Below are 26801 nucleotides of genomic sequence, written 5' to 3' on the forward strand. Positions count from 1 at the left end.
ACTTAACAGAGAGCAACTAAAATTCCTAAGAATTTTATCCTAAGAAAATAATCAGGGGTGCCTGGGTAGTTCAGTGGGTTAAGCGTCAGATCCCTGGTTTTTGCTCAGGTCATGAACTCAGGGTTGCAAGATCCAGCAGAACAGTGGGCTCCATGTTTAGCCGGAAGTCTGCTTGGGATTCCCTCCCTCTTCCTCTGCCCCTCCCCAATGGGCATATGCTCACACTAGCACGCTCTCTTGTCTCTCTCTACCCCCCTCTCAAATAAAAAAATAAATCTTAAAAAAAAAAAAAAGAAGAGTCAAGCAAGGCATAGAGTTATGTTTTAAAATATGCATTACATAGGAAGGCCTGGGTGGCTCAGTGTGTTAAGCCTCTGCCTTTGGTTTGGGTCATGGTTTCAGGGTCCTGGGATCACTGAACCCCACATTGGGCTCCCTGTTCAGTGGGGAGTCTGCTTCCCCCTCTCTCTCCGCTTGCCTCTGCCTACTTGTGATCTCTCTGTCAAATAAATAAATAAAATCTTTTAAAAATAAATAAATAAAATATGCATTATATCATTGCTTATAATAGCTTTTAAATGCCCATGGATATGGAATTAGCTAAACAATTTATGTACATCTATCAGAATCAGTTCAAAATTGTAATATGGTTCTATACTTATTTGTATGGATAGCTGTTTGTTCATGAATACACAACTAAATGAAAAAAGCAGCATATAGAAGTAGGAATATTTCTAAGGCAAAAACACTAATTTCATATAAAAGTGAAAAAACTGAACATATATCATGAGAACATTTTGTCTAGACACAATGAACTGCCATCTTAATTTAAGTTCATAAACAAAAGATATAATGCCTAACTTAGACAATTTTCATCAGCAGAAAGAACATTTTCTTCTCAAAATCTCGTCATAGAAAATTGCCCACATATATATTTTATTTAGACCATTAAAAAATGCTACTGGGTTTGAATCAGTCAATAGAAAATCTACACCAAAAAAAAAAAAAAAAAAAAAAAATCTGCACCATACATAAGTAGCTAGAGTATAAAAACAAAAACAAAATATTCTGAAAGCACTGAATCCATTAAAAATCTGTGTTAGATATATAAAGCAATAAGTTTCTACATTAAAAGTGGTACCTTTATAGAAAAAATTCTATTGTACTGTATTTTATTGTATATACATAAGACTCAGAGTTCCAACAAATTTAAAGAAAACTCCCCTTATTTTAGCAATCAATAAGACAATCCATGCTCATTAAAATCATTCCAACCTAGAGATTACATAGTAGTTGGGGAAGGTATACAAAACAGGTGTCATCTCTACTCTACCAGGCTAGCTCAGACCAGCCAGTGGTGAATGCCTGGGGCAAGGAATCTAAGGTATTCTGCCTCAGTGATTTAGCTCAGGTATGGTAGGGGGGAAAGAACTTCCCATGTTTATCACTATTGCCATCAGACCCAAATTCCTATCCTGGCTCTGCTTTTTACTAGCTTCTTTGACCTCCTTATCCCCTCTAAACCTAGACTGTGAGAAAGTAAAACTCACCTCTGCTGATAATCACACTGTGGTGTTTCTAAAAGACACAGACAAGGCCAACAGAAGACCAACAGGCAACAAAAATTTCTCCCATCACCACACTAGAGTTCCAAAATGACTTAGATCTGCCCCAGCCCCCTTCATTTCTCCTGCCTCCTGAACAAAGACCACTGACAGATCCAATTACTAAACCCACCTCCACTTCATGGCCCATAGTCCACAATCCAGAGCTAGTTTCTACTTTGCCTGGTTTCTCATTAGAATCATTCAGCACAACCCAAACCCTACCCCAAACTTTTCGCATTTCCTATTACTGAGGCTAGGCAAGGTTTTCTCAGGCGTGTGCTCTTCCTCACTACAGCAAGTCATTAACCTTCTTTGTTTCACTACCGCTGCATTCCTGGTGGTCCCCTCCTGACAGGCACTTGTAGCTTCTTTCCCTATATACCAACTGTATTTATCCAGGGTCATGGTGAGGATTAAATAAAATGTTATTGTGTAAAATGCCAAGCAGCTGCCTAGTATAGCAGCAAGTGCACAACAAATACTACCTTCTCTCTCCTATGTGCTCAAAATAAAGCTGTACATGTTAATTTTATTTTCTAAATCATCTAGCTAGTTCTTCACTATCAAAAACCTACATTTCTGCAAAACAAAACACAGTTAAGAGCTAGAAAATAAGCCCTTCAAGTAAAGAGAACTCTAAGCAGCCAAAACTGACATGTTTAAGTCCATGAAACAAAGATTATGCACTTTACTATAGGGCAACTCCTGAAAATCCTACTTGGACACCATTTGATGTTTTTAATATACTTTAATAAACTTTGAAAATCTGCCTTCCACACCCACAGCAAACTAGAATTAGCAACTATAAATAGCTAGAGAGGAATAGGTAGGCATACTGACCACACAAAAATGTAACTGTTCAACAAGGCAGGAAACATTAAACCTAAATATCAAGCACAAAAACTTAAAATGTTCAAAAATCTGAAGTCATCTTATACAATGGCTTCTAAATTTTGTTTTATTATTTTTTTAAATAATTTTTTTTATTATTTAAAAAAATAATAAAACAATTTAGAGAGAGAGAATACATATGTAGGGGGGTGGTGCGCAGAGGGAGAGTGAAAGAGCGTCCCAAGCAGACACTGGGTTGAGTGGGGAGCTTGACATGGGTTTTGATCTCAAGACCCTAAGATCATGACTTGCGCTGAAATCAAGAGTCAGATGCTTAACTGACTGAGCCACCCAGGTGCTCTTAAATTTTTTTTTTTTTTGAACACACCAACTATAAAATACTTGAGCATATACCTCCAATATATGTATATTCATTTGTAAATATTTTATATATATTGTAAAACAAATACTAAAATAGAAATTAAAAGATTTTAATATTGTTTTAACTATTAACTATGTTAAATACTCGTTTGTTTTGATCTTAAAATCACTAAAAATGCTACTGCTATTAACGTTTTAAGTGAGAGCGCTATTATTCAATATGTCTCTTTATTTTTTCAAAATCTTGCTTTCCTAATTTGTGAAGTTCACCGTACTTTGATATTTTAAAAACTGTTGTTTAAGTCATAACTGAAAAACTTAGTTCACAAAGATGCACCGATCTTTACAGAAGAATATGTCACTTACTGTTTTACTAAATTGTATCACTCTTCTATTCTATCACCAAATATACACAAGTTTTTGTTAAAAGTCAGTTACCAGATGTCAGTGTTATGAAAATTTTATTTTTCCTGATGTCAGATATTTTTGAAAGCTTGGTAGAATGTGTTTCTAGGTTTCTAACAAATGGGTCCAAAGTCCACTGAAATTCTCCGTAAGATTTTTCAACAGACTGGAAATGTCTAAACATGTTTTCAAAATGTTCTCTCTATAACCTTAGTCTCTTCTGAAAAACAGATACTGTCTCACTTATTGATTAAAATGTCAATTTTGCCTTATAGAGACAACTTAGTGTTTGTTTTCTCAACAATATCTGCTAGGTAGCATAATATTGATAGCTTCTTGTCATCATGGAAAATATCAGCGTCTATAATATTCCTCTTTTGTGAAATAAAAATGTGTAATTCAGCTTTGAGTTTTACTTGTTTTTTATAGCAACTCTTTTAAACACTGACAGTGAACCTCTGCACCCTATCTCAATTCAAAGTATCACAGATTCTTTTAAAAAGCATTTTTTAAAGTAACTATATAATATACTGTAACAGAAAAACCACAAAAACTTTGAGAAAGTCATGTGCTGCTGTTGGCCTCCACATTACAGAACTCACACAAGTTCCCTCAGCAAACCACACTTGTTGTAACCATCTGAATGTGGACCCAGAAAAGCCTCAAAGCCAATCCATGTATTAATACAAAAGCTTAATTCCTCTTTTTGGAGCAAAACATAATAAATAGGAATTCTAATATTTTTATTCTCACATCTCAACTGACTTGCCTCGTGTCACTTTGTAAATTTATTGACCCAGTAAAGGGGCATAAAGCTTCACAATCCATATTAAGTGCTCAGGATCTGAAGTTGTAGCTTATAGAATAATCATATGTTACACAGAGAAGTACTCAACGAAGAACATACATTGAACTGAATCAATATTACTCAAATGATGGCTCTAGGTCATCGAAAATAAGGTGAATTATGTGCAGTATATCATGCTCAAGTAAATAGGATAGTAGTCCTATTTGTTAGATTCGGGTGTTTCCAAAATAACCTTCATGAAATCAGAAAATTTACTGTTTCAGAATGATACTCCTCAGGGATTCCAGTTACCAGGAATTCTATAGTCACTTTCAGCTTTTCCCCCAGAATGAGAGGAATTCTTAAAGAATATATTTAGGAAGCATATACTTGAGTTTCCTACAATATATCTACTGTTCCATATTAAGAAAATTAGAGCCATCAGTAACCAACCACTAATTTAAAAGAATTTCAAGATTTAATATTAAAAATACATTTTCCATATTCAAAGTAGTAACAGAAGCAGGCATCATACACTTCATAAAATCAGTAGTAGTAATAGGAAACAATATTTACTTTTTTACAATAAAGAGAGTAATGCTCCATGAGTTAAGAAACTCACTCACTGGCTTTTAAATGTCTGTTTTAAAAATCATGGGAGATGTAATATAAGACAGATATCCATATAAATTTGACACTGTATAAGAAGACTCTCAAACACACTGAGACAAAATGGTTCACACTCGAGGGCTAGAAATGAACTAAAAGCGATCTTCACAGGAGGGGGACATGAGCTGGAACAGGATTTAGAGCCAGAAAGCAAAAGGCATTCAAAGCTGAAGTAAATTGTCTTCTGTTTTCTTAATGAAAAACGTCTAATTCAGAACATAAAATGTAAGATATATTCAAGTAAAACAATTAGAAGAACATGCCATTTGAGCTATATTATTTATTAAACTGTTCATTGTCACAAGTTTACATAGGTAAACATATTATCTACCCTTTAGCTTCATAAAACTTCCCCACTTATATTTGAAATAAGAGCTCCAGCAAGAGAAAGAAAAATTAAAAGAAGCTATAAGTAAAGAGAATATCTGGGGCACTAGATCTTAATATATTCTTTCTTCAAAGTTAAAAATTTTCTTTTCTCTGGACCTTTTTCTAGCATGACATCGTCCCCTGGCATACTCTACATCTGTCACTTTACTTTAACTTGGAAAAATGATAAAAGTTCAATTTGAAAGGAAATTCATTTTAGTAATTTCCTGTCCACCAGAGGGCTCCCACATTTCTCCACAAACAAAAGAGATATAACATTACAAAAAAAATAATCATTAACCAACGAAAAAACTCAAATTCTCATTATTTATACTTAACCCCAGACTAAAAATTGTTGTATCTATTACAATTTCTATATTAATAGCTTAAAAAGATACAGGGCTTTTCTTTGTTTTATGAATTAAAATGTTTCAAATACCAGAATTGCTTTGCTAATATTCTCACACTGTCAATTTCTTTTTTACATAGGGGCTTTCAATTTTATAAATATCATAAAATATAATTTTAGTTCAAAACTTTAAACAGTAGCTCAGATGTTTTCTATAATACTCCTATAAATAATTTATTTCTTGATAATTTTCCCAGTCCAGAAAACAAAATTAACCACCTTACCTATCCAGGCTTAGGCCTTACCATTAACAGAAAGAGTAAACATTTTCTTTCAGAAAACCTATAGTCATTAGCATAATTCGTCCTACAATTATCAACAATGAATACTGCCCCATCATGAATTATGATTTGGGCTGAAAAAAAAAATAAAGGAAATGAATCATTTAAATACAATGTACTACAATGATATTCTCTTCAGTATTTTTAGGGTTTTTTTTTTTCCACAAGTAAGTTATTATACTGGAATGCTAGTATATCTTTTGGTTCAAACTCAATCACTTACAGCTAAAGAAAAACCAATATTTTATGTAAATACACTTATATATAGTACATATTTACAGAATGTTAATTGCTAAAGTACCAACTGTAAATTTTTTTAAAGAGTATAGCAATCCATTCACTAGGGGTGCCACTCCTCTCCAAAAAGATTAACTTGCTGAATTCAGGTTATAAAAAAAAAAGAGAGACTCCTTATGGTACACAAGAACTTAACTGGATGTTTAGAAACAAATTTGAAATGGGAGTTGTATTTACAAAACAAAAAAAGATGCTAAAAAATTTGGTTTTAAAGTCAGTCACAATCATTGCCATATGAAGACTTTACCAAAAACTTCAATTGATTTAGCAATTACTGTAGCTCAACAATGAATTATCTCTAATGAAAAAATGACAGAGGTTATAATTTCACTGCCCTACCTCATCTCCCAACTAGGATTTTCCTATAGAAGGACATGTAAAAGGGCGTAACATTTGTTTCTACATAGCACAGACTGTCACCATTAGAAACTTGAACATTTTACTGCACATTGAAAAAATGTATGCATTCATACTTCCAAGAGTACATATCCTTATCAGTTAGGAGTTACGTTGCAAAAGAAACGTCAGCTTGTGGAAGGAGGTGGGGGTAGGGAGGCTAAGGTTGTTCAAGATTCAAAGTGCTGAAATGGTTCTTACTTTAAGTCATAAATGTAAACACAAACTGTCAATTACTGATACGAAGACTTTAACAAAACAAAAAGCATTTAATCAACAACTTTTAACCATATAATGTTATATTTCAAAAAGTGGAGAATCGCAGGCACTTCTCAAATAAAGGTACTTTTTAAGCAAAAATGCGATATAAGTAAGAGTAAATGAAGGCTTAAGAGGTTGTGACATAGGAAAAAAACCTCAAGACTTCCAACAAGTTGAGCAATTCGAAAATGAGACATAAAAAATACTCAGAACAATCTAATCTGAGCTGTAGATTAGACATACTCTGAAACAGCATCATCAGGGCATTATATGTTTATTACATAATACTGCTTTGCCCTTGCATATCACCTTTAATCAAGGGATCTCAAAGCACCACCGAATCAAGGCCTTAAAATACAGTCTAAAACAGAAATAGTTATATTTTATAATTGTACCTATTAATATTATCTTGCCACTACTTCCCATTCCCCTGTTCTGAACATTAGCTTCCGAACCTTCTTCTGACTTGGAAACAGTATTCCCCAAATCATTTCAATTTTTAACTGATGCTACGCACATTCCAGCTTTTCTTCATCACTGGGCCTAAAGAAAGTAGTGGCACTGTTTTAAAGACACAAATCTATTTCATTACAATTTCTATGACAGAATAGAGTGAACATATCTTGCACCACCGACAATATAAAACGGAGACTTTAGAGAACAAATCTGTGCTGTAAGCGATTAGCCCCCCAAACACTCATCAGACAGGGGAAATAACATTTTCCAACTCAGTCCACACACCCTTCCAGGCAACTTCAAGCTTGGGGTAGAGGAAACCATGTCCAGCTTATCCTCAGTCGGTCAGGAGACTATTCTCCCATGTGCACACCAGGAGGGAAGGGAAAAACTAAAGGGACAATTCACGAGTTTTAAGACTCAGGAAGGAGAGTGTAAGTTGCTGTGTGGCCACACAACAGAACACTGTGGTTCCTATACATTAAAATAGTACATCAAATGGCAAATCAAATGTAAGCAAAACGGCTTTAAACCAAGGTCAAAATATGCCATTTACAGCCAGTTAGGTTTGTTTTTAAGTCTGTAAATGAGGTTCGCTCCTACAGAAATTATCTGACGTTTAAAAATTTAATCGGTCAGGTTCAATTTTGTTTTTTCACTGGAATACACGAACACTCAAATACTAATGTTAACTTCAATTCTTCAGAGATCTTCCTGTTAATTGCATTATGTTTGTCCCTAGGACTGCAAAGTGTAATTTCAACTCACAAATCCACCACCTCCCCTCACTGTAAGCCTACAGGGTTCTGTTAGCCAACAGACTCAGAACATTAACAAACATTAACCTTTAGAAACAGAAAGAAAAGCATCAATAAACAATAGTACTTTTTGTTTCAAGTTCTCAACATTCAAAGATCAAGGCTCAATACTGTGTTTTATTAGCTTTTAAAAGTCCAATGATGTAATACTACTAAATATCTGGTACTAAAAGTCCTGGAAAATCTTAAGTACCAATAGACGGTCAGTCTAGATTTCCGAAAATTCCAAAACATCTCAGTATTTCTGTTGCCATAGTTGTTCACCCAGACATTTCAAAAAGCTCACAGCAAATTCTAGCAGACTTTTTCTTGAAGACATACACGTCCGTTTTCTTGAAAATATCAAGTTTGTCTCTACTGCATTAATGATCTCGTCAGTGTCAAAGAACAAGATTCCAGTTTCCCTGCCTACCTCTGTATGTAAGTAGGGACACCCGTCCTCAGCTCTGCCTCCTGTCACTGACGTTTTCAGAAGCTTTACAAATGTTCAAAGATTTCTGGCAAAGAGGGAGATATTTTCTCCACTTCGACCTACACTGCCACATTCCCCCTACTTCTCCATTGTCTTTGATGATTTAGAAAACACAACCAAATGAGAAAAGCCATATTAAAAGCTGTACTTCCTAAGAGGGGGAACCAGAACCTCCTCCAACTTCTCCAAATCTCCCAGCACCGTGGCTTTTCAACAGTCCCCTGCAAACCTTCACCCCACGCCTGCATCTTTTCTGATTAAATAAGATTGGAAACCACAATTAAATCAAAGAATGTCGTAACTTATCCTTCACTTACCATATCTGCCGGGACATTACTGGACATCTTGCCGTTTGATATACACCCAGAGATGTTTACCGGGGGCAAAAACAAAAACAAAAAAAAAGCAACAACAAATAAAAAGGAGAACTCTTCAAGGTACAGCAATCAACCTTAACGATCTTGATTGGTTCGTGATGTGCCTCCCAAAAAATAAGTTATTTCGGAGCCAAATTGCCGGCCTGACCGAGGTTCCGAGCGAAGAGAACAATCCCCAGGAGCTGTGTGGCCGAAGCCGGAGAGAACTCCCGGGACGGTAGCAGCGGCAGCAGCGGCAGCAGCAGCCCCCGTCGTCGTCAGCGGCAGCAGCAGCCCCAGGACCGGCCGCACCAGGTAGACCCAGCCGAGTGACACACGGACATGGAGCGGGGTGGGAGGGGGTTAAATCTGCCTTCCTCCTTTCCCAGCCCGGCAGTGATTCACACTTGCTCCCGAGTCAAGTCCTCATTAAGCAGGAGGAAAATGCCCCAGCGTGGATGTACATAGATAACTATGTGGCTACACATGGACGCGTGAGCAGTGAGTGGCGGCCGCGCTGGAGCCGGCGGACGGCGCGGGGAAACAGCTCAACTCGCGCTGCCGGGGCTGGGAGCCGGGCCGCGGAAACCCGCGCTCAAGGGCATTTAACTACTTGGGAGCCGAAGCGAAAGCCCGGGGCGGCGAGCGCGGGGCGCGGGGCGTTCGGGCCGCGTGGGAGACCCCACGGCCCCTTGGGGCTCAGGCCGCGGGCGCCTCCGGGCAGCGTCGGGTCTCCGGGCGCATCGTCTCCGGTTTCTCCGCGCTCCTCTCTTGCCTCCGCCTCCCCACCGCCGCCACCTTCCCCTCCCCTCCGACGCCGACTTCGGCTGGTCCCCGGAAGAGGCCGGGTCCTCCCTCTCCTCAGCCCGGGAATGGTTTCCTCTCGGAGCTTTGTCTCTCCTTCTCCTCCACTTTTCAGTCCCAAACGCCGCAGCCGCCTCCTGTCATCGCCTCTCAAGCCAACATGGCGGCGGCGGCGGCAGCTGCCTGAGCGAGCGCAAGTCGGGGACACGGGGAGAGCACGGCCCCTCCTCGCTGCCGCCGCCACCGCCCCCGCCTCTCCTTCCCACTGCTCGGACACCCAGTGCGTCACTACGGAGACCACCCTCGAGCATGATGGGAAGTGTAGTCGTGGCGGGGGGGGGCGGCCTAACGCGTCCTAGCTGGACTCCTTAGCCACGCCCCTCTTAGCAACAGTTGCTAGGAAAAGAAAGCTTGCTTTAGCCAAGCTGCCACCTAGGAGCTAGGTGATACCTGCTACCAGCAGTGCTGTGAGCGTGCGAATTATTTGGAGAAAATCATTCTGCACAGAGAAATTCCCTCATGCGCAATATACACACAGACTGAAAATACGGTTTACCTCCAAGCAGAATCATTCATTTTAATGACAGCATGCTCTCCACATCCTGCAATCTCAAAGCATTTTGTATAGTGATTTCATCTAGGTCTTTTCAACATTACATTTGGAGGATCAGAAGCAATCATTGATTTCCAATAAGGTCATAGAAGTTCAACAGGAACAAGGATCTCATTAAGGAGGGAGAATGTTTGAACATGTGTTTCTTGAAGACCTAGGTCCATAAAGCTACAATCTAGTTAATTGAAATCACCAAAAACTGTATTAGGTACAATAGTATATCAGGCCAAATCTATATCAGGAAATAGCTGCTACAAACTACATGGGGATTCACCAGTTTACCAGGCTAGCCCCTAAATTCTATGTAACTCAAAATGTAATAATAATAAAGAATCCTACACACCCACAGTGATTAGCAAATAGCACAAAATCATACCATTAGTGAGACTATATTTAGATGAAGAATATGTATATTCCAAATTTAGGAACAAAATTCAGAATCCACCAATGTCTATCTGAATCCATATTGAGATCTTGCAGGGCTTTGGCAGAATATTTTAGCAAGGGCAGTCTCAAGACACCTGTATGAGAATGCCAACGGATTTAGACTCTGAAAGCTAACCTACAGCTATGTGACCTCATATGTAAAACAGTCTTGCTGCCTACCTTCCAGGGGTAAGGTAGGAGCAGTTGCAAGGATGAGTTAATGTGTGGGAAATAAATCACTTTGTAAGTAATAATGCATCATCTGATAGGAAATGTTACTACTCATTCATTCAGCAAACACATGATCCAGGCACTCTGCTAGGCACCAGTAAAAATGAATAATCCAGACACTGTCCTCAGGGAATTTGTTGTCTAGAAACCTATGTCATTCCCCACGGCAGTCTCTCCAGTCAGGTTTGTCTCATTAGGGTGGAAACTCACAGGAGTTTAGAGTATTTGCCCCTTGAGTAGCCCAGATGGAGACGTTCCAAGCGACCTACATCAGCCTGTGGTGAGTTAGGGTGGTAACCAGGAAGGAGGAGGATAGCTCAAATTCTCAGAGAAACCAGAGGAGAGAAAAAAAGAGAGAAAGAGAGAGAGAGAGAGAGAGGCCCAAATCTCACAATTAGGCTTCAGGACTTGGTGTAGAAATTTCCAGATCTACAGCTACATGATTTTCCATGGCCTCTCATACTTGGTTGCTCATTCCCTACCATTAGCAACCACAGGCCCTCCCCACCAGCCCTCCTGGAAATAAGGACAGTTGAAAATGCTTCAGCTGACAATGAGTTCCAAAGGAATACTGGAACACATTTGGAAGGCTTTCACTCACAAAGTTAGTTATCCTCTGCTCCCTTAACCCCAACTTTTATCCAATGACTTCCTTGGTCAAGCCCGTGCTGGGCCTAAATGCTACAGGAAGCAGAGGATTGCAAGACTTACAGAAGCTGCAGCCCCCACTTCCTCTGCAACTCTCCAACAGCCAGACAGCAAGGGGTATTGTGACCACCACGGCCAGCCCAGGACCTTGGCATTGCTGACCCATGATGTTGCTGTTTGTTGCCAGTTGCCCCTGTCTCCACTACATAAACACCACATCCTTCAAAAGTAAGATCCCTGCACCTAGCTGTGTTTCCAGTCATTCTTCTATGAGGGGCTGAGATATGATTTTCAGTAAAACTTGTTATGACTCTTCCCCAATGTAATTAAGGCATCAGGGGGCATTATTGAACACAGTTTCCATTTTTCCCCCACTATACTCTTTTCCTCTCTGCTTTCTAGCTCAGGCAGATGTGAAGGGAGGCTGAAGAAAGAGCCCAGTTGCCCTCAGCGGAGAGCAGTAATATCTCCAGATACTATTTGTCTATCGTAAGCATCAATTTGAAGAAAGTGAGGGATAGCATTTTTGTAGCAAGACAAAGAACTTCCCAGAAAATCAAGACCTGATTCTGTCATGAATTAGTTATGTGACCTTTGACAACACACTCTGCTTACCTGACCCTCAATTTCTTCATCTGAGGAGGTAAGACCAAATCTCTCAGGTCCCTTCTAAGAGTCTATGAGTGTTGAGTGACACCTATGGCATGTTAAAAATATCTTCTCCAGGTGATTGCTCATGAGTATGAGGAGGGCTTGGGGGGAATTGGGGTGGGTGATGAAAATGTTTTAAAATTAGATTATTGTGGGGCACCTGGGTGGCTCAGTGGGTTAAGCCTCTGCCTTCGGCTCAGGTCATGATGTCAGGGTCCTGGGATCGAGCCCTGCATCAGGCTCTCTGCTCAGCAGGGAGCCTGCTTCCCCTTCTCTCTCTCTGCCTACTTGTGATCTCTCTCTGTGAAATAAATAAAATTTTTAAAAAATCTTTAAAAAATTAGATTATTGTGATGGTTGCACAACTCCGTATGTATACTGAAAACCATTATGTTGTACACTTTAAGTTGGCAAATTAATTTTTTTATTTTCAATTATGGTAGAATATACGTAATATTAACCATCGTAACCTCCTTTAGGTACACAATTCAGTGGCACTCTATACATTTATTCTGGGGTACTGCCATTGTCACCATCCGTGCACAGAACTCTTTCATCTTACAGAATCCAAGCTCCATTCCCACTGAACAACTCCCCATTCCATCCTCTTTCCAGCCCCTGGCAATCACCATTCTACTTTTTGACTCTATTAATTTGGCTGCTCTTGTACCTTATATAAGCAGAATCATACAGTAACTTTCCTTTTGTCACTGGCTTATTTTGCTTAACATAATTTCTTTAAGGTCCATCCTGTATAGCATGTGTCAGAATTTCCTTCCTTTTTAAAACTGAATAAATATTCCATTGTATGTATTTATCCATCCATCCATTATGGACATATGAGTCGCTTCCACCTTTTGGCTATTGCAAAATGCGTGAATTTTATAATATGTAAATTGTATCTCAATGAAGCCGTTAAAACTGTATCTCCCCCATCTGCCATGTAAAGGGTCTGAAATGATTCCCATCTTAAGATCATTCCTTAAGGGCCTTCTCAAGCCAACTCATGAATTTTAACTAGACAGAAGTATTACTTTCTGTGAGACCAGTAACCTTTAATCAAGTATTACTGTGGCTGATTATCTCATTATTCCGTCCAGTCTCAGTTATTAAAGATCCGGGACTAGGAAATTGCCACAAGAGGCAAAGGAAGGTCAGCAACAATGCTTGGGGGCAGGGGGTGTTAGGGCCAAGGAGGCACGGACACAACAGGACTGCCGGAAATGGAAGGAAGCAAGAGCACTGAAGACAACCTTTGCCACCTCTGTCCAACTTTGCCCAAGGCAGGTCTGGTCCTCTTTAGTTCCAGTGGAGGAATCATTTCAATAGTTCATTTTGTAAGTTAGACATTTTTTTTTCTCTTGAGACAATCTACAGGAAGCCCCCTAATATCAATGTAAAGACCACTAATGTAGAAGAGGGTCTCAAGAAATGTTAATTCCCTGCCACAACCGGCCAAGGTCTTTTCTCCGAAAGCAGAAATCATTTGTTTACTGATTTAGTAAGTCTTTAGTCTTTACTCTTGCCAGAGCAGAATGAACGTCTGTGTTCCTCTGGTTTGAGAATTGTGATCTGAAGGAGTTTGGGATCTGAAGAGCAGAATTGAATCGTGTATATCATGGAAATAGATGGGACACTCCGGCTGACTTAATTTTACTCCCAGGAGCCCCCCTACACACACTGCAAAAATGGCCCGCCCTTTTAACCTTACACTTCCCTAATCAGAGATTCTCAGTATGATCCTCATAAGAGTTACGAGGACCCATTTAAAAAGACAAGTGCCTGAGCCTTATCATAGCACAACTAAGACAGACTTTCCAAGGCTAGACCTGGAGCTGGTATTTTTCAAAGCTCCCCCAAGTAATTCTCATGTGCAACCATGATAGAAACACAAGGTAAGCCAGATACCTTCCCATCCAGCTTCCCTCCTTTTTCCCCATCAGGTTCGCTTTATAGGACTGATAACCTGGAGATACCGTGATTTGTCCAGGTGGCCTTTGGCCGCAGACATAGTGGTTTAAGGAATAATCTTTCACACTTGTCTCTCACACCCCCTGCCCCACCCCACTGTAATCATTAGCAACCAGGGCATTGACCTCACCTCTGATAGCCTCAGTCTCTCTCTTTCAATACATTGCTCTCGTTTGCTCAGAGTCTAGGAAGAGATAGAGACAGATAATGTGAAATTAAAATACCATGTGATGAGCTGTAGGAATAAGCACTGGGCACTTGGTAAGCACGTAGGCAATGAGGCAAATTCAGCAGTGAGGTATCTGGGGTTGAACCAGGTGAAGGCCCGTTGAGCAAGCCGGGTGGTTGAGAAGAGAATGCATGGGTCAAGACCTGGCTAGAGGGGTGCAGGCAGAGGAGGTGACTGAGGTTCAGGTTGCTGCTTCGGAGTAGGGGTGGGGTGGGACTAGAGAAACTGGAGGCCAATCCCCAAGGACTTTGCCATTTAGGCTAAGCAGTTGGGATTTACTGTGAGAGCAAGTGGAACCAATGGAAGTGTCATGATAATATTTGTTTTCATAGAAAAATGGGAAAAGCCCTTAAAGTCTGATGGTAACTTTTGTCTGTATTGAGTTAGTTGTCCTGTTATGTGACCTCTTGGATCCACATAATTTAAAAGCTCTTCAGGGGTCTTGGAGCTTGTCAAACCTGCTAACTCTTCATTTCACAGATCAGGAAGACACTAGTTTCATGGGAGACCAGAACCAACTCCTTAAATAGTGCTTGTTCGACTACTCCTTGTTCTGCCAACAAAGTTCCACAAAAACAAATTCTTTCAGTCATCCCACTACACGATACATATTCAACCCAAGATGTATTTTCTCTAGGCTTTTTTTTTTAATATTCCATAAATGTGAGATTATACAGTATTTTTCTTTCTCTTGACATTTTCTTTTATTCCATTGTAGGTATTCTAGAACTAAGTCCTTTGTAAATATATTCCCCAGTTTAGCTTGCCTTCTCATTTTCTTAACAATATCTTTTGATACGCATGATTGTTTCCGTTTGATGAAATCTTAGTTACCAGTATTTTTCTTCAATGATATTCTGTCTCCCTACTTACCTCCAGGACATGAAGATATTATCTTGTGTTCCCTATTTTGTTTCCACTCTTATATTTATGTTATTATTTATTTTTATAGTTGTTCTAGCACTGTTTGATGACCAAACTTTTCTTTTTCTATTGAATTTATTTGGTAACTTTGTTTAAAATCAACTGACTCTATGAGAATAAGTCCATTCCTGGGCTTGGCTGCATTGGTCTATCCCATTGAACTCTTTGTCTATCCAAGTCTTGAAGTCAGGCAGTATATGTCTTCTAGATCTGTTCTCTTCTGTAATTGTTTTGGCATTCTAGATGCCTAGTATTTCCATATAAACTTCAGAGTAGACTTGTCAATTTCTATTTTTAAAAAGCAGTCTGCTGCTATTGAGGTTCCATGGGTTCTATTAAGTCAATATGGGAAGAAGTGACATCTCAACACTATTGAGTTTCTGCTCCATGAACGTGATACCCCTGTCCATTTGTTTAGGTCTTCTTTAATTGCTCCCAGTCATGTTTGATAGTTCTTAGTACAAACATTCTACATGTCTTTTATGGAACTTATTCTTGAGAATTTTATTTATTACTGACACTATTAGAAATGAATTTTAAAAAAAAATTCCCAGTTATTTATTAGCAGTATGTAGAAATACAGTTGGTTTTTCATATGTTGACCTTGTATTCTGAGAACCTTGCTAAACCTCTGTTTTAGTTCTCGTTGTGTTTGTTTGTTTTACTTCTTTAGGACTTCTACGTAAACCATCAGGTTGTCTGCTATTTCTAAAATAAAGAGTAATATCAATATTCAGGAAATTAGAAAAACTATTCTAATTTCCAGAAATTCAGGAAATTAGAAAAACTATTTTCACTTTTTATGTATTTCCTTCCAGGTTTCAGGTTACATGACTTTCTATATTTATGGCATACATATATTTTTCTTGTAATACTAAATAATATTAAATATTATTCTTATAATATTACCTTGTAAGTATTATTCTTGTAATACTAAATAAAAATTCATTTTTTAAGCATTACAAAATGTACATGTTTGCAAATGGCTACCTAACCTTCCTATTCCTCACTTTTAAATGCTACATGCTATTCTGTTGCATCAGTATGCTACAATTTAGGAAATCATTTTTTTTTTTAGGAACACACAGAGAGTTGTTCCCAGTTGTTTGGTTTCTGTGCATGTAAACCTTTCTGCATTTTGAATTACTTGTTCAGGAGAGAGTGCAGATACTGTTATCACCAAGTCAAATTCTGTGAGCTTTCCTGCGGTTCCTAAACTACAGGGCCAAGTTCTTTCCCTGCTCAGAAAGCTACCTATGAATGAGAACACTGAGCACATTAATACCTCCAGCCCTTACATGTATCTATAGCTAGACCTACCTGTTTCTGGTCCATACATATGCCCTTGACACAGCCCCAGTGCACAATGGTGGCAGGGAGAGGTGTGAGCCCCTCTTGGATAATGTCATCAGTTCCTCCCCACTCTAAGGAAAGGTACACTCCAGGTAAAAAAGATACACTCCAAATTTAAAACAAAACAAAACAAAAAAAACCCACTACAAATTGCATAGCAAACACAGCTTTATACCCACACCCACACCCACTCCAACCAGATAGAAAACCCCTTATATTTAGACACTGGGGAGCTGGCCCTGGCTATCTTTGCTAATTTATTAAGCTAAACAAACAAACAACACAAAAATAAACAAACAAAAAACCCCTATGCTTTGTGGTTATTCATTTTGCATTTCAAAGATTTCAATCTCTTTTCTTTTCTTTTCCTTTAAGATTTTATTTATTTATTTGAGAGAGAGAAAGAGAGCGTGCAAGAGAGAACACAGCAGGATGAAGAGCAGAGGGAGAGGGAAAGCAGACTTGCTGCCCAGCGGGGAGCCCTATGGGGAGTTCAATCCGGGACCTCTGAGATCATGACCCGAGCCCATGGTAGACAGCCAACCGACTGAACCACGCAGGTGCCCCTTCAGTCTTTCTTCTGTGCCTAAGAAATAAACATTTTTGAAGGACTGACTTAAGAAAGCAGAAACAGGGACGCCTGGGTGGCTCAGTTGGTTGGACAACTGCCTTTGGCTCAGGTCATGATCCCAGCGTCATGGGATCGAGTCCCACATCGCTCCTTGCCCCGCAGGGAGCCTGCTTCTCCCTCTGACTCTGCCTGCCACTCTGTCTGCCTGTGCTCGCTCTCGCTTGCTCTCTCTGACAAATAAATAAATAAAATCTTTAAAAAAAAAAAAAAAGCAGAAACAGAGCAGCGAATGCGGTAATGTCTGGGGCAGGTATGGGACGAGGCCCGGCAGGCCTGCTTCACAGCTGGGGCGTCTGTTGACCCGTCCCTGATGTGGGGTGAGATGGGGGTCCTCTCCATCCCACTGGACATGGGAGAGAGATGCGGGACGCAACACAAGGACAACAGCAGGACTTCCATTCACCTGCTAGTTCCTCAGAAGACCACTCATTTGGGAGCTTGCTTTTGGACTGTACACTCACTTTCTCAACCCTAAAGGGTCATCTTAGGACAAATATAAATTTGATGAAATTCTGAAGTTATGTTCCAATCTATGTTCCAAAAACATGCTGACATAACACAGCGTCTGGGCCACCGCATCAGGGATGGAGGAGACCGCACCAAGTTTTGCTACAGATTGGCAGCTTTGTTATTCATCTCATAGTCTACATCCACCTTTCCCTCTGTGCGCTGGGTCTCCACCTACCCCAGCTACCAACTCCTGAAGGGCCAGAGCTGGGATGTACTCATCTTTATAGTGCAGAGCCTGACAGAGATCTATAGTACCCCCCAAAACTTGTCCATGCATACTTTGAAGAGATGAACTTTCCTACTCCTGTCATTTCTGTAAAATCAGTGATGATCTGATCATATTATCCTCAGACCTAGAAGTGTGTCTCATTCACACAGAAATGATACTAAAGGCTTAACTCATTTGCTCTTCCATGATTAAGAGTATACACCAACAGAAAAGAAGACAATTTCTGTGTGAAGGCTGGGATTCACTTTTGACAAAAAACAAAATATATTTTTTAACAGTAACATATTGGTAGCTCTGTCTTTCTTTCTTCTTTCAACATTCAACAATATGAATTGGGCAGTCTAAGAATTCATCAGCCACCAGAAAAGTAGTACTTGTGTTCTGCCTCCTACTAATGTCCTACAATGCCTTCCTTCTTGACCTGACCCTACTTTTGCTCACCTAGTGAAGATCCAGGGCTAAAGCTAGAAGGACCTGTTATCATCTCCATCTTTTTTAACAAATGAAGAAATAAAACCTTCTTGATAAGCAGCCACAGTTTCTCTATAATTTTCAAATATGCATAAGAATGAGTTTCCTCCAAAATGTTCCAAGAAACAAAGAGACGAAATGGTTCCTAGTGACATTATGTAATTGTTGAATTATTTTATGATTTTGAGTTAGGTTATGACAAACACACCAAGGGAGCATAAGATGTGTTATTGAATTTGTATCATAAAACACATTATTCTTGGTTTCATTCTCATAAAAATCAGCCCATCATCATAGAGTTATTCAATGAAAAAAAAATTTTAAGGACAAAAGTAGTAAAAATCTATCCAATTAAAAAAATCCCAGGGTGTCTGGGGGGTTTAATCCACTAAGCATCTGCCTTTGGCTCAAATCATGATCCAGGGTCCTGGGATGCAGTCCAGTATTGGGGTCCCTGTTCAGTGAGGAGTCAGCTTCTCCCTCTCCCTCTTGTGCTCTCTCTCAATTAAATAAATAAAATCTTTTTAAAAAACCCAACAAATTAAAATCTTAAATCAGCATTATATTCCCATCAGTGTTGACAAGAGAACTCTCCTTACCACTAACCTTGTGGCATGAACTGTAAATTCAATTTATTTTTTACCCCAGTAGCCTCTACTATTAGTCATTTTTTGACACTAGTTTTTTTGAGTGATTGATCCATAATTATCCCACACTGTCGAAATTGTTTTCCTATTTACCAAGGGAGACAGTGACATTGTCTATCAACAAACATGTTGTGTATTATATTAATATTTAAGAGAGCAGAATAACAAATCGGAGAGATTTCTCCAAAGCCCTGTGTTTGCTCCTGAATGTTTCCAGTGTGCCCCGCATTACCAGGGAGCTCACCACAGCTGGAGAAGGACCAGAGCCAGAGAGCGGCCTCTGTCGTCGCAGAGCCACTTCTTGATCAGGCCTTACTGGGCAAAGGCCCACATGGCTGGATTTTATGACCACGTTTCCTAAACCAAATGATCCGTTTCTCGCATGCTTCTTCGAGCATGCTCACCAGAAACCTCGCAGAGCAGCCAGAGCCTGGCCGTCTCAAAGGGCTAGCAACCAACAAAGCACCGATTCCCTCTTTAACAGTGCCTCTAGTCCCATGGGCCAGCAGCCTTCACATCAGATTACTGTCTCATCTCTTTTGGGGGGACTCAGTGGTCATTTGTATCATAATGACAACTTTTGGTTAATGCCGCAGATAAAAGGAGAAGACCTAAAATGAACTTAAATCAACAAATTGTAATGACAGAGAGCAAGAGGAAGATAACCTAGTGGATATGAGTGTGAGCCCTGAATTTAAATAGGGGTTCTGCCATTTCCTAGGTGTGTGAACTTGGATGAGTTACTGGATTTTCTCATCAATTAAAAAAAAGGGAGAGTCATAAAAATACAAAAGTGCGTACGTTTATAGTGTTACGCTAAAATTTAGATCTAAAATAGAACTCTTCCTAGCACATAGTAAGCTCTCAGTAATAAGCTGCTGTTGTAATGACAAAGGAATAGGATAGACGCTTTCAATCATTCGTGGTGTAGAACTGTCTCATACTATTATGCTGCTGGGCTAACATTTTCATAGCCATAGTAACAGGAATAAATTCCCTTCTTTTAGGGCACATGTTTTCAGCTAGTGGTGCATGCTTAGCTCAGATCTACTCACACTGTCTGCCTTTTATTACGGAGACCAATGGAAACACCTATGGGAAAAGATTGGCCTCAGAGCTAACAGACTGAAAAGCAAATTGAACATGAATCTGAATGCTGACCTCTAATCCCGTGGCTGCTCACTTCCCAGAGGAAAGGGTCAAGCAAGAAATCTCACAAACTTACATCCAGCCCATGACCTGTTAACATCTACATTTACTCTCACCTCATGGCTCTCCTGCGCCGGGGGAAGCCCTGTGGCCCTCCTCCTACCTACCCAGAGCCACTCTCTCTGTCTCCAGAACTTTGTTCCAACAAATAACACTTCTCTCTTCTGCTTCTCCCTCTCAAGTTTCTTCTACCTAAGATGACCATATAATGTGTTGTCCTAACCAGGAAAAGCTAGAGGAAAGGGGACCTTGCTGACAATTTTCCAGGGAGCTGGGACTATCCCAGGCAAACTCTCCTTTACCATGGTAATATGCTTACATCTCTTCCATCTTAATAATTAATTAATTAATTAATTAAAAGCATCTCCTTGTTCCTCAGTACTCTTTTTAACTCCTATCTTTTTTTTTAAGACTTTTTTTTTTTTTTTAGATTTTTTATTTATTTATTGTCAGAGAGAGAGCACAAGCAGGCAGAGTCGCAGGCAGAGGCAGAGGGAGAAGCAGGCTCCCCGCTGGACAAGGAGCCCGATGCAGGACTCAATCCCAGGACCCCGGAATCACCACCTGAGCCAAAGGCACCGGCTTAACCGACTGAGCCACCCAGGCGTCCCACTCCTAACTATCTTTTTCCCCTTATCCTCAGCTTCTCTAAAGTATACGGGAGTGTGTCCTGTGTACTCCGTCTAACCCTCACTCAGGGCTGTGGTGTGGGGCTGTCTCAACCTCACAAGAGTGACTCCTCTTGTAATGAAGGTGACACACATTTTCCAAGATGACACATGATAGCCTTATCCATGCCAGTGTGGCCTTCGTCCTTTTTGCTTTCCCTCCTCCTCCTTCCCCCAGACTCTTGAGCTAAGATACTGAACTGCCAAATACCGTGGACGAATTTCAGGCCTGGTCATCCTTGACCGGGTCTCTGAGTCCTTGACATAATGGCTGCTCCTTTGCTCTTGTACGGGTTTGGCATCAGACCTGGCGGGACTGGAGTCCAGCTCTGCCACTCACAGCACTGTGAACAAGTTTACTTAATCCGAGCCAAATGTGAGCATCTCAACTGTAAAATATGGTTAATAATAGTATCTTCTTCAGAGGGTTGTTCTCAGGGTCAAATGAAATCCTTTGTAAAGCACTTAGCACAATGTCTGAAAGATAAAAGGCACTCTCGAAACATTCACTATCATTATCTTTTAAAAAATTGACACACAGTTTGCTACAATACCACCCTTCCCGGATTTTCCAACTACTACTTTGCTCCTTCCCCATCTCCTTCCCCAATTTCTATGCTAATATCTGATCCTTAAATATTGATTTTGGTCTTTGTTTCCTTACCTGGGTGGGTGTACTTCTCCCCTCGGAGTTTGATTGCAAATATTCAATAAGACAATATATGAAAAAGAATTTTATAAACTTTACATCCCTCTACAAATATGAGGTGTTCCTATCAAACTTTAATATCTCACCTGCTTCTTTTTATGGTGCTTTTCTCTCCTGACTGCTTATTAAGATTCCCTGGGTCAGAGGAGCTTAATTAAGACAATACCCCTGGCTCTTCTTCCCCTGCTCTTCCCTCCCCCTCTGTACACCCTCTACTCCAGTGGTTTCAAATACCTCACTGAACCTGATGGTGTCCAGTTTTGTTTCACAAGTACAGACCTCTCTCCTGGGCTCCAGATCCATGCATCTCAATGGCCCACCAGACCTCGCTTATTAGGGTGGCCCACAGAGACTCCAGAGTTAACATATGACAAATCAAAGCATTACATGCTTCTCCACTAAGCCTCCTCCTTCTCCTGAGTTGGACATCCTTCTTCCCTTAGCCTATCCTTGACTTTTTCCATCATTCACCTCCAACATCCAACTCCCACTGATTCTGTCCTCCTAGTATTTCTTCAATCTATCACCCTCATCTCCGTACCCACTCCCATAACCTGGGTCTATTTCTTCATAAGCTCCTCCTGGGACCAACTGCCCCCCAGATTGCCTCCCTGCATCCAGGCTCATACCCTTTAATAAAGTCTGAATGTCAGAGGTTGCAAACACCAATGCAGGATAGGGCTTTCTCTGATCTGTGGGAAAATGTTGAAAATAATGCAGTAGGTTTTTCCATGAAGTAATGTATTCCAATTTAAACATTTGCTATTTGTTTGTAGAGAATGTTTTCCCAACTTTTCTTTGGCATTAAAACAATTTCTTTTGAAATGGTCGATAGTAGGTCATCATTGTTATGTATATTTTAAAATGAATTAACTTTCCTATTTGGTCTCCAAATACCCTTAAAGTGTTTTGTCAAATAATATACTTAAAATGTATAGTTCATTATGCATCCACTCTGCTTCAATAAAGTTTTAAAGAAACAAACAAATGAACTGTTGTTGGGTTTTTTTTTTTTTAAGACTTTATTTATTTAATTGACAGAGAGAGACACAGCCAGAAAGGGAACACAAGCAGGGAGAGCAGGAGAGGAGGGAGAACAGCCTTTCCACAAAGCAGGGAGCCCGATGAGGGGCTTGAGCCCAGGACCCTCGGATCATGGCCTGAGCCGAAGGCAGATGGTTAAGGACGGAGCCACCCAGGCCCCTCCAAGTGAACTGTTTCTTGTCATGAGATCTTAAAGCTTATCACATCTAGTCTGCACTGATTCCAGAGAGCTCTTTCTAAAATGTACAAACAATTTTGTTGTCCCCAATAATCATCATCCAAGCATAAAGTGATTGCACATTTTTATGTGCTTACCACAAGGCAAAGTAACTTTGCATAAATTGACCTTCAAAGTTAGTGTGTGAGGTGAGTTCTAGTCTTATTTTGTGTTAGAGCTGCACAGACAGTAGGTCACGTGGCCTGGAAGCTAGGCATCTGGGGCTTGAACCCAGGTCTGACTCACTCAGGAGCCTCTGGTTAGTCTTCCCCACTATATTTTTTGTTTCCTTGCTTAAAAATGTTTCAACCACATCCCAAATCCCCTAGCTTGTCTTCCTCCGTGTCTGGCCCCTGCTTCCTTGATTTTCTTCCATCTCCCCCTCGATAATTTTTTACTTATCTTCACCCTCAATGCCTCTTACAGTTGCACAAAAACTTGCAAATCTGGGAACTTTTCGGGGGTCCCTACCCTTGTGTGAGCTGTTCTTTCGGTGTATCTTTCCCCTGTCATCACCCAACTAACTACTACTCATTCTTTGAAACTCAGTGCCTCACCAGAAATAGTCCATATACTTCCCAAATCTCAATCATAGGTTCAGCCTCAGAAATAATAAGTGGAAGACACTGGGGACCACTTTGTCCAAGGGGCATCACTTGAATATGGCCTTCATAGGAATGTACTCTGTTTTGGCCTTCCTTTGCCTACTAGTGTCAGACCCCTGGTGAGGCCCCTGGTGAGGACATGGACCGGACAGAAAAGGCCCAGCTCTTATGAAGTTTGTATTTTAGTTGGGGAGACAGCTAATATACCCAAAAAGTAAAAACATGAATATACAAGATAATTTTAAGAAGTCATAAATGTTTCAAGAAAATAAAAACAAAATAAAGTAGTGAAAGGAAGAGTGACAGGTGCAGGGGACGGGGGGGGGGGCTCTAGGGTGGGTGGTCAGAGGCCTTAGAAAAGACAATGTTCTCAGAAAAGATCTGACAACTAAATGAAAACAAGGATCAACCAAGTGAAGATCTGGGGGTCAGAAGGTGGCAGGTATTCCTCACATAAAGGAAATATTAGAAGCATCTAAATTCCTAGCTTTACCTGATATGCTGTCACAATCTGGCACATAGTAGTTGCTCAATAAACTCTATGAGTTAGATTGTGAAGCCAAAGAAACTAGGAAGTCTAGGTGACTGGGGTCTGCATCTCTTAGGAATCTTCTAGCATCCTTCCGGTTGGGAAATATTGCTTTACAAGATTTATTGGATTGTCTTGGGTAGGCAAAGAAAATGGAGTCAGTGGGGAATTAGGATGTTTCTGACTTGTAAGCAAAGCTGCTTCTGGCTCCTCGGTACGGCCAGTCCTGAGAGTTTCAAATTCTGTGGGGATTTGGAGATGAAATCTCTATTTTGTCTTTGAGGGTAGGTTTTTCATGAAATGTTTCACTGCATGTTTCCCACTGTCATTTTTTTCCTTCATCACATTTCCATCCCTGATCTTATACCCAAGTGACCTTAAGTAGGAATATAAGTACTTCAGTGAGATCCGGAGCTCATGGAAGAGAAACACAGTAATTTTGTCCATTCCTTAGAGCCCCAGAAGATCATTTCCTAAGTCTAGCTAGTGGAATTTGTGTCTTGCCATCTTCGAACAGAAGTGAAATCATAAACTCTCCAATTGAGCTTGAAAATGAAAACATGCATGGGTTTTAAATCACCTGCAAGGTTGAAGTAAAAGGTTATAGACTACTGATAAACAATGTAACATGGGATTTCCCTACAATACTTTATTTTGTGAGTACTTCAAAACATAGCTGCAATTTGAAGAAAGATATAGATGGAGCAGTTCACGTTGTACACGATAGTCTGAAGATCTGAATAGTGAACCTCAGCAGTTTTCATTACTGAAAATCTCCATGATTCATTATCTTTTAACAAAGTCATCTCTTTCCTCAATCCTAAGGAGCTCAGAGCACACTTTGCCCCAAATACTTCTATGTGCTACATAAAAAAGTCCAATATAAGGGTGTCTGGCTGGCTCAGTCAGTTAAGCGACCACTCTTGATACATTGGATTTTGGCTCAGGTGGTGATCTCACGGTCCTAGGATCTGGGGGTGGGGTGGGGTGGTCAGCACTCAGCAGGGAGTCTGCTGGTCTCCCCCTCTCTCTGCCCCTTCTCCTGCTCATGCTCTCTCCTTCCTTCTCTCTAAAATAAATAAATAAATCTTTTTTTAAAAGTCAAACATAAACAGAAGAGAAATTAAGAAACAGAGCTGTACCCCCAGATGTAAAGTTTGCAAAAGAGTGAGTTAACAGCAACACAGGAAGGACAAGAACAGATGCCCTGGGCAGGAGGCAAAGTGTGGAGACAACCCCCTTTAGTGGTTCTGCTTCTCCCCTGAGCCTCTCCGGCTCCTCCTAGCTCTCAACACTTCCATCTGTAAATTACACCCAGGCTGTTCGTTAATTTGCGCAAGGGGATTCGCACCAATTACAAAGTCACGGATATGAATGAATTTGTGAAGCTCTTTTACTTGCCCTTTTTCATACTGCATGAGGCTTTAATCAAATAGCAGAATGGGCAAAGAATGTGGAATAACCCAAACTCTCCTGGATTCAACACTTCTCTGCCTGTCTTAAGCATACAGAAAGCAAGAACAGGAGAAGGAAAAGACAAGAGGAGAATGGAGAGAAAAGGGAACAGCAGCTAAAAAACAGCTGGACGGCGCCAGCCCTCCCCACATGACCTCTGCGTCAGGCATCATTTAGGACCTAAAGAATGTTAGTTTTTACAATCTTTATGATAACCCCATGAAGTCACCTCACTGCCCATTTTTTACAGATGAGGAAAAGAGCTCAGAAGTCAGATAACCTTGTCAAGATCACTGGGATTCATATATAGGTCTGTTTCATTCTGAGATGGATTGAGGGTAAAAGCAGGTAACAATTAGAAAAAGTTCTGTGTGACAGTCTGCGCTAACTCACTGATGCCGGGCAGAGCTAAAATCCTAGAAGAACATAAGCCTCTCTCTCCTTAGTTCATGCATATATGCTTCTCTTCCATAAATAGCAAAAACAGATAAGTAGCCTCAGGGACCCGGAAATAAGTTATTGGCTTAATAAAATGCTGGACTTTGAGTTTACTTTCTTTTTTTTTTTTTTTTTTTTTAAAGATTTTATTTATTTGTCAGAGAGAGCGAGCGAGAGCGAGCACAGGCAGACAGAGTGGAAGGCAGAGTAAGACGGAGAAGCAGGCTCCCTGCAGAGCAAGGAGCCCGATGTGGGACTCGATCCCAGGACGCTGGGATCATGACCTGAGCCGAAGGCAGCTGCTCAACCAACTGAGCCACCCAGGCGTCCCGAGTTTACTTTCTTGTAAGGATATAATTTATCCATCACATCTCTTCTTGGGTTTGTCTTATTCCTGGAAGGGAGTTTCTACAAATAGGATTACAGGTAGCTCTGTTTTATAAAGCATAAATGGGATCAGAATAAAATTTTACCATTTATTTGAAACCAAATCACACCAGTAGCATTTATTAGAATAAAATGATGGCAAGCTTAAACACATCTGCTGACGCTGTAAAATGCTCAGAAGGCCTGGACAGATCTTGTGACTTTTTGCCCTTCTTTTTCTAGCAAGCGCTATCCTGCTAGGATATGTAAGCCAGTGGCCCAAAGCTCATTTTTTTTTTTTTTTAGAATATTCTAAAGAAGTCTTTGTCAAATTTCAAATTCAAGTTCTCTTCCAGGCTGCACATTGAACAAAGTGAAGGATGATTCTGTTGGAAGCCCAAGTGTGCTTTTACCCCTTATCGGGTTAT

General features: G+C 40.3%; 1 protein-coding gene across 1 annotated transcript in view; it reads right to left on the reverse strand.

The window, feature by feature from the left end:
* The window catches only part of UBL3 (ubiquitin like 3), a 66143-nt gene extending 56344 nt beyond the window's left edge, over window positions 1-9799 (reverse strand). Inside the window, exon 1 of the mRNA XM_082701289.1 lies at window positions 8757-9799. Within this exon, the coding sequence (XP_082557415.1) occupies window positions 8757-8783 (27 nt within the window). The 5' untranslated portion in view covers window positions 8784-9799. The remainder of the gene's footprint in view (window positions 1-8756) is intronic.
* Window positions 9800-26801: the final 17002 nt, after the last annotated feature.

This window comes from Mustela nivalis (assembly GCF_964662115.1).
Source record: "Mustela nivalis genome assembly, chromosome: 15".
Lineage (NCBI taxonomy): Eukaryota > Metazoa > Chordata > Mammalia > Carnivora > Mustelidae > Mustela > Mustela nivalis.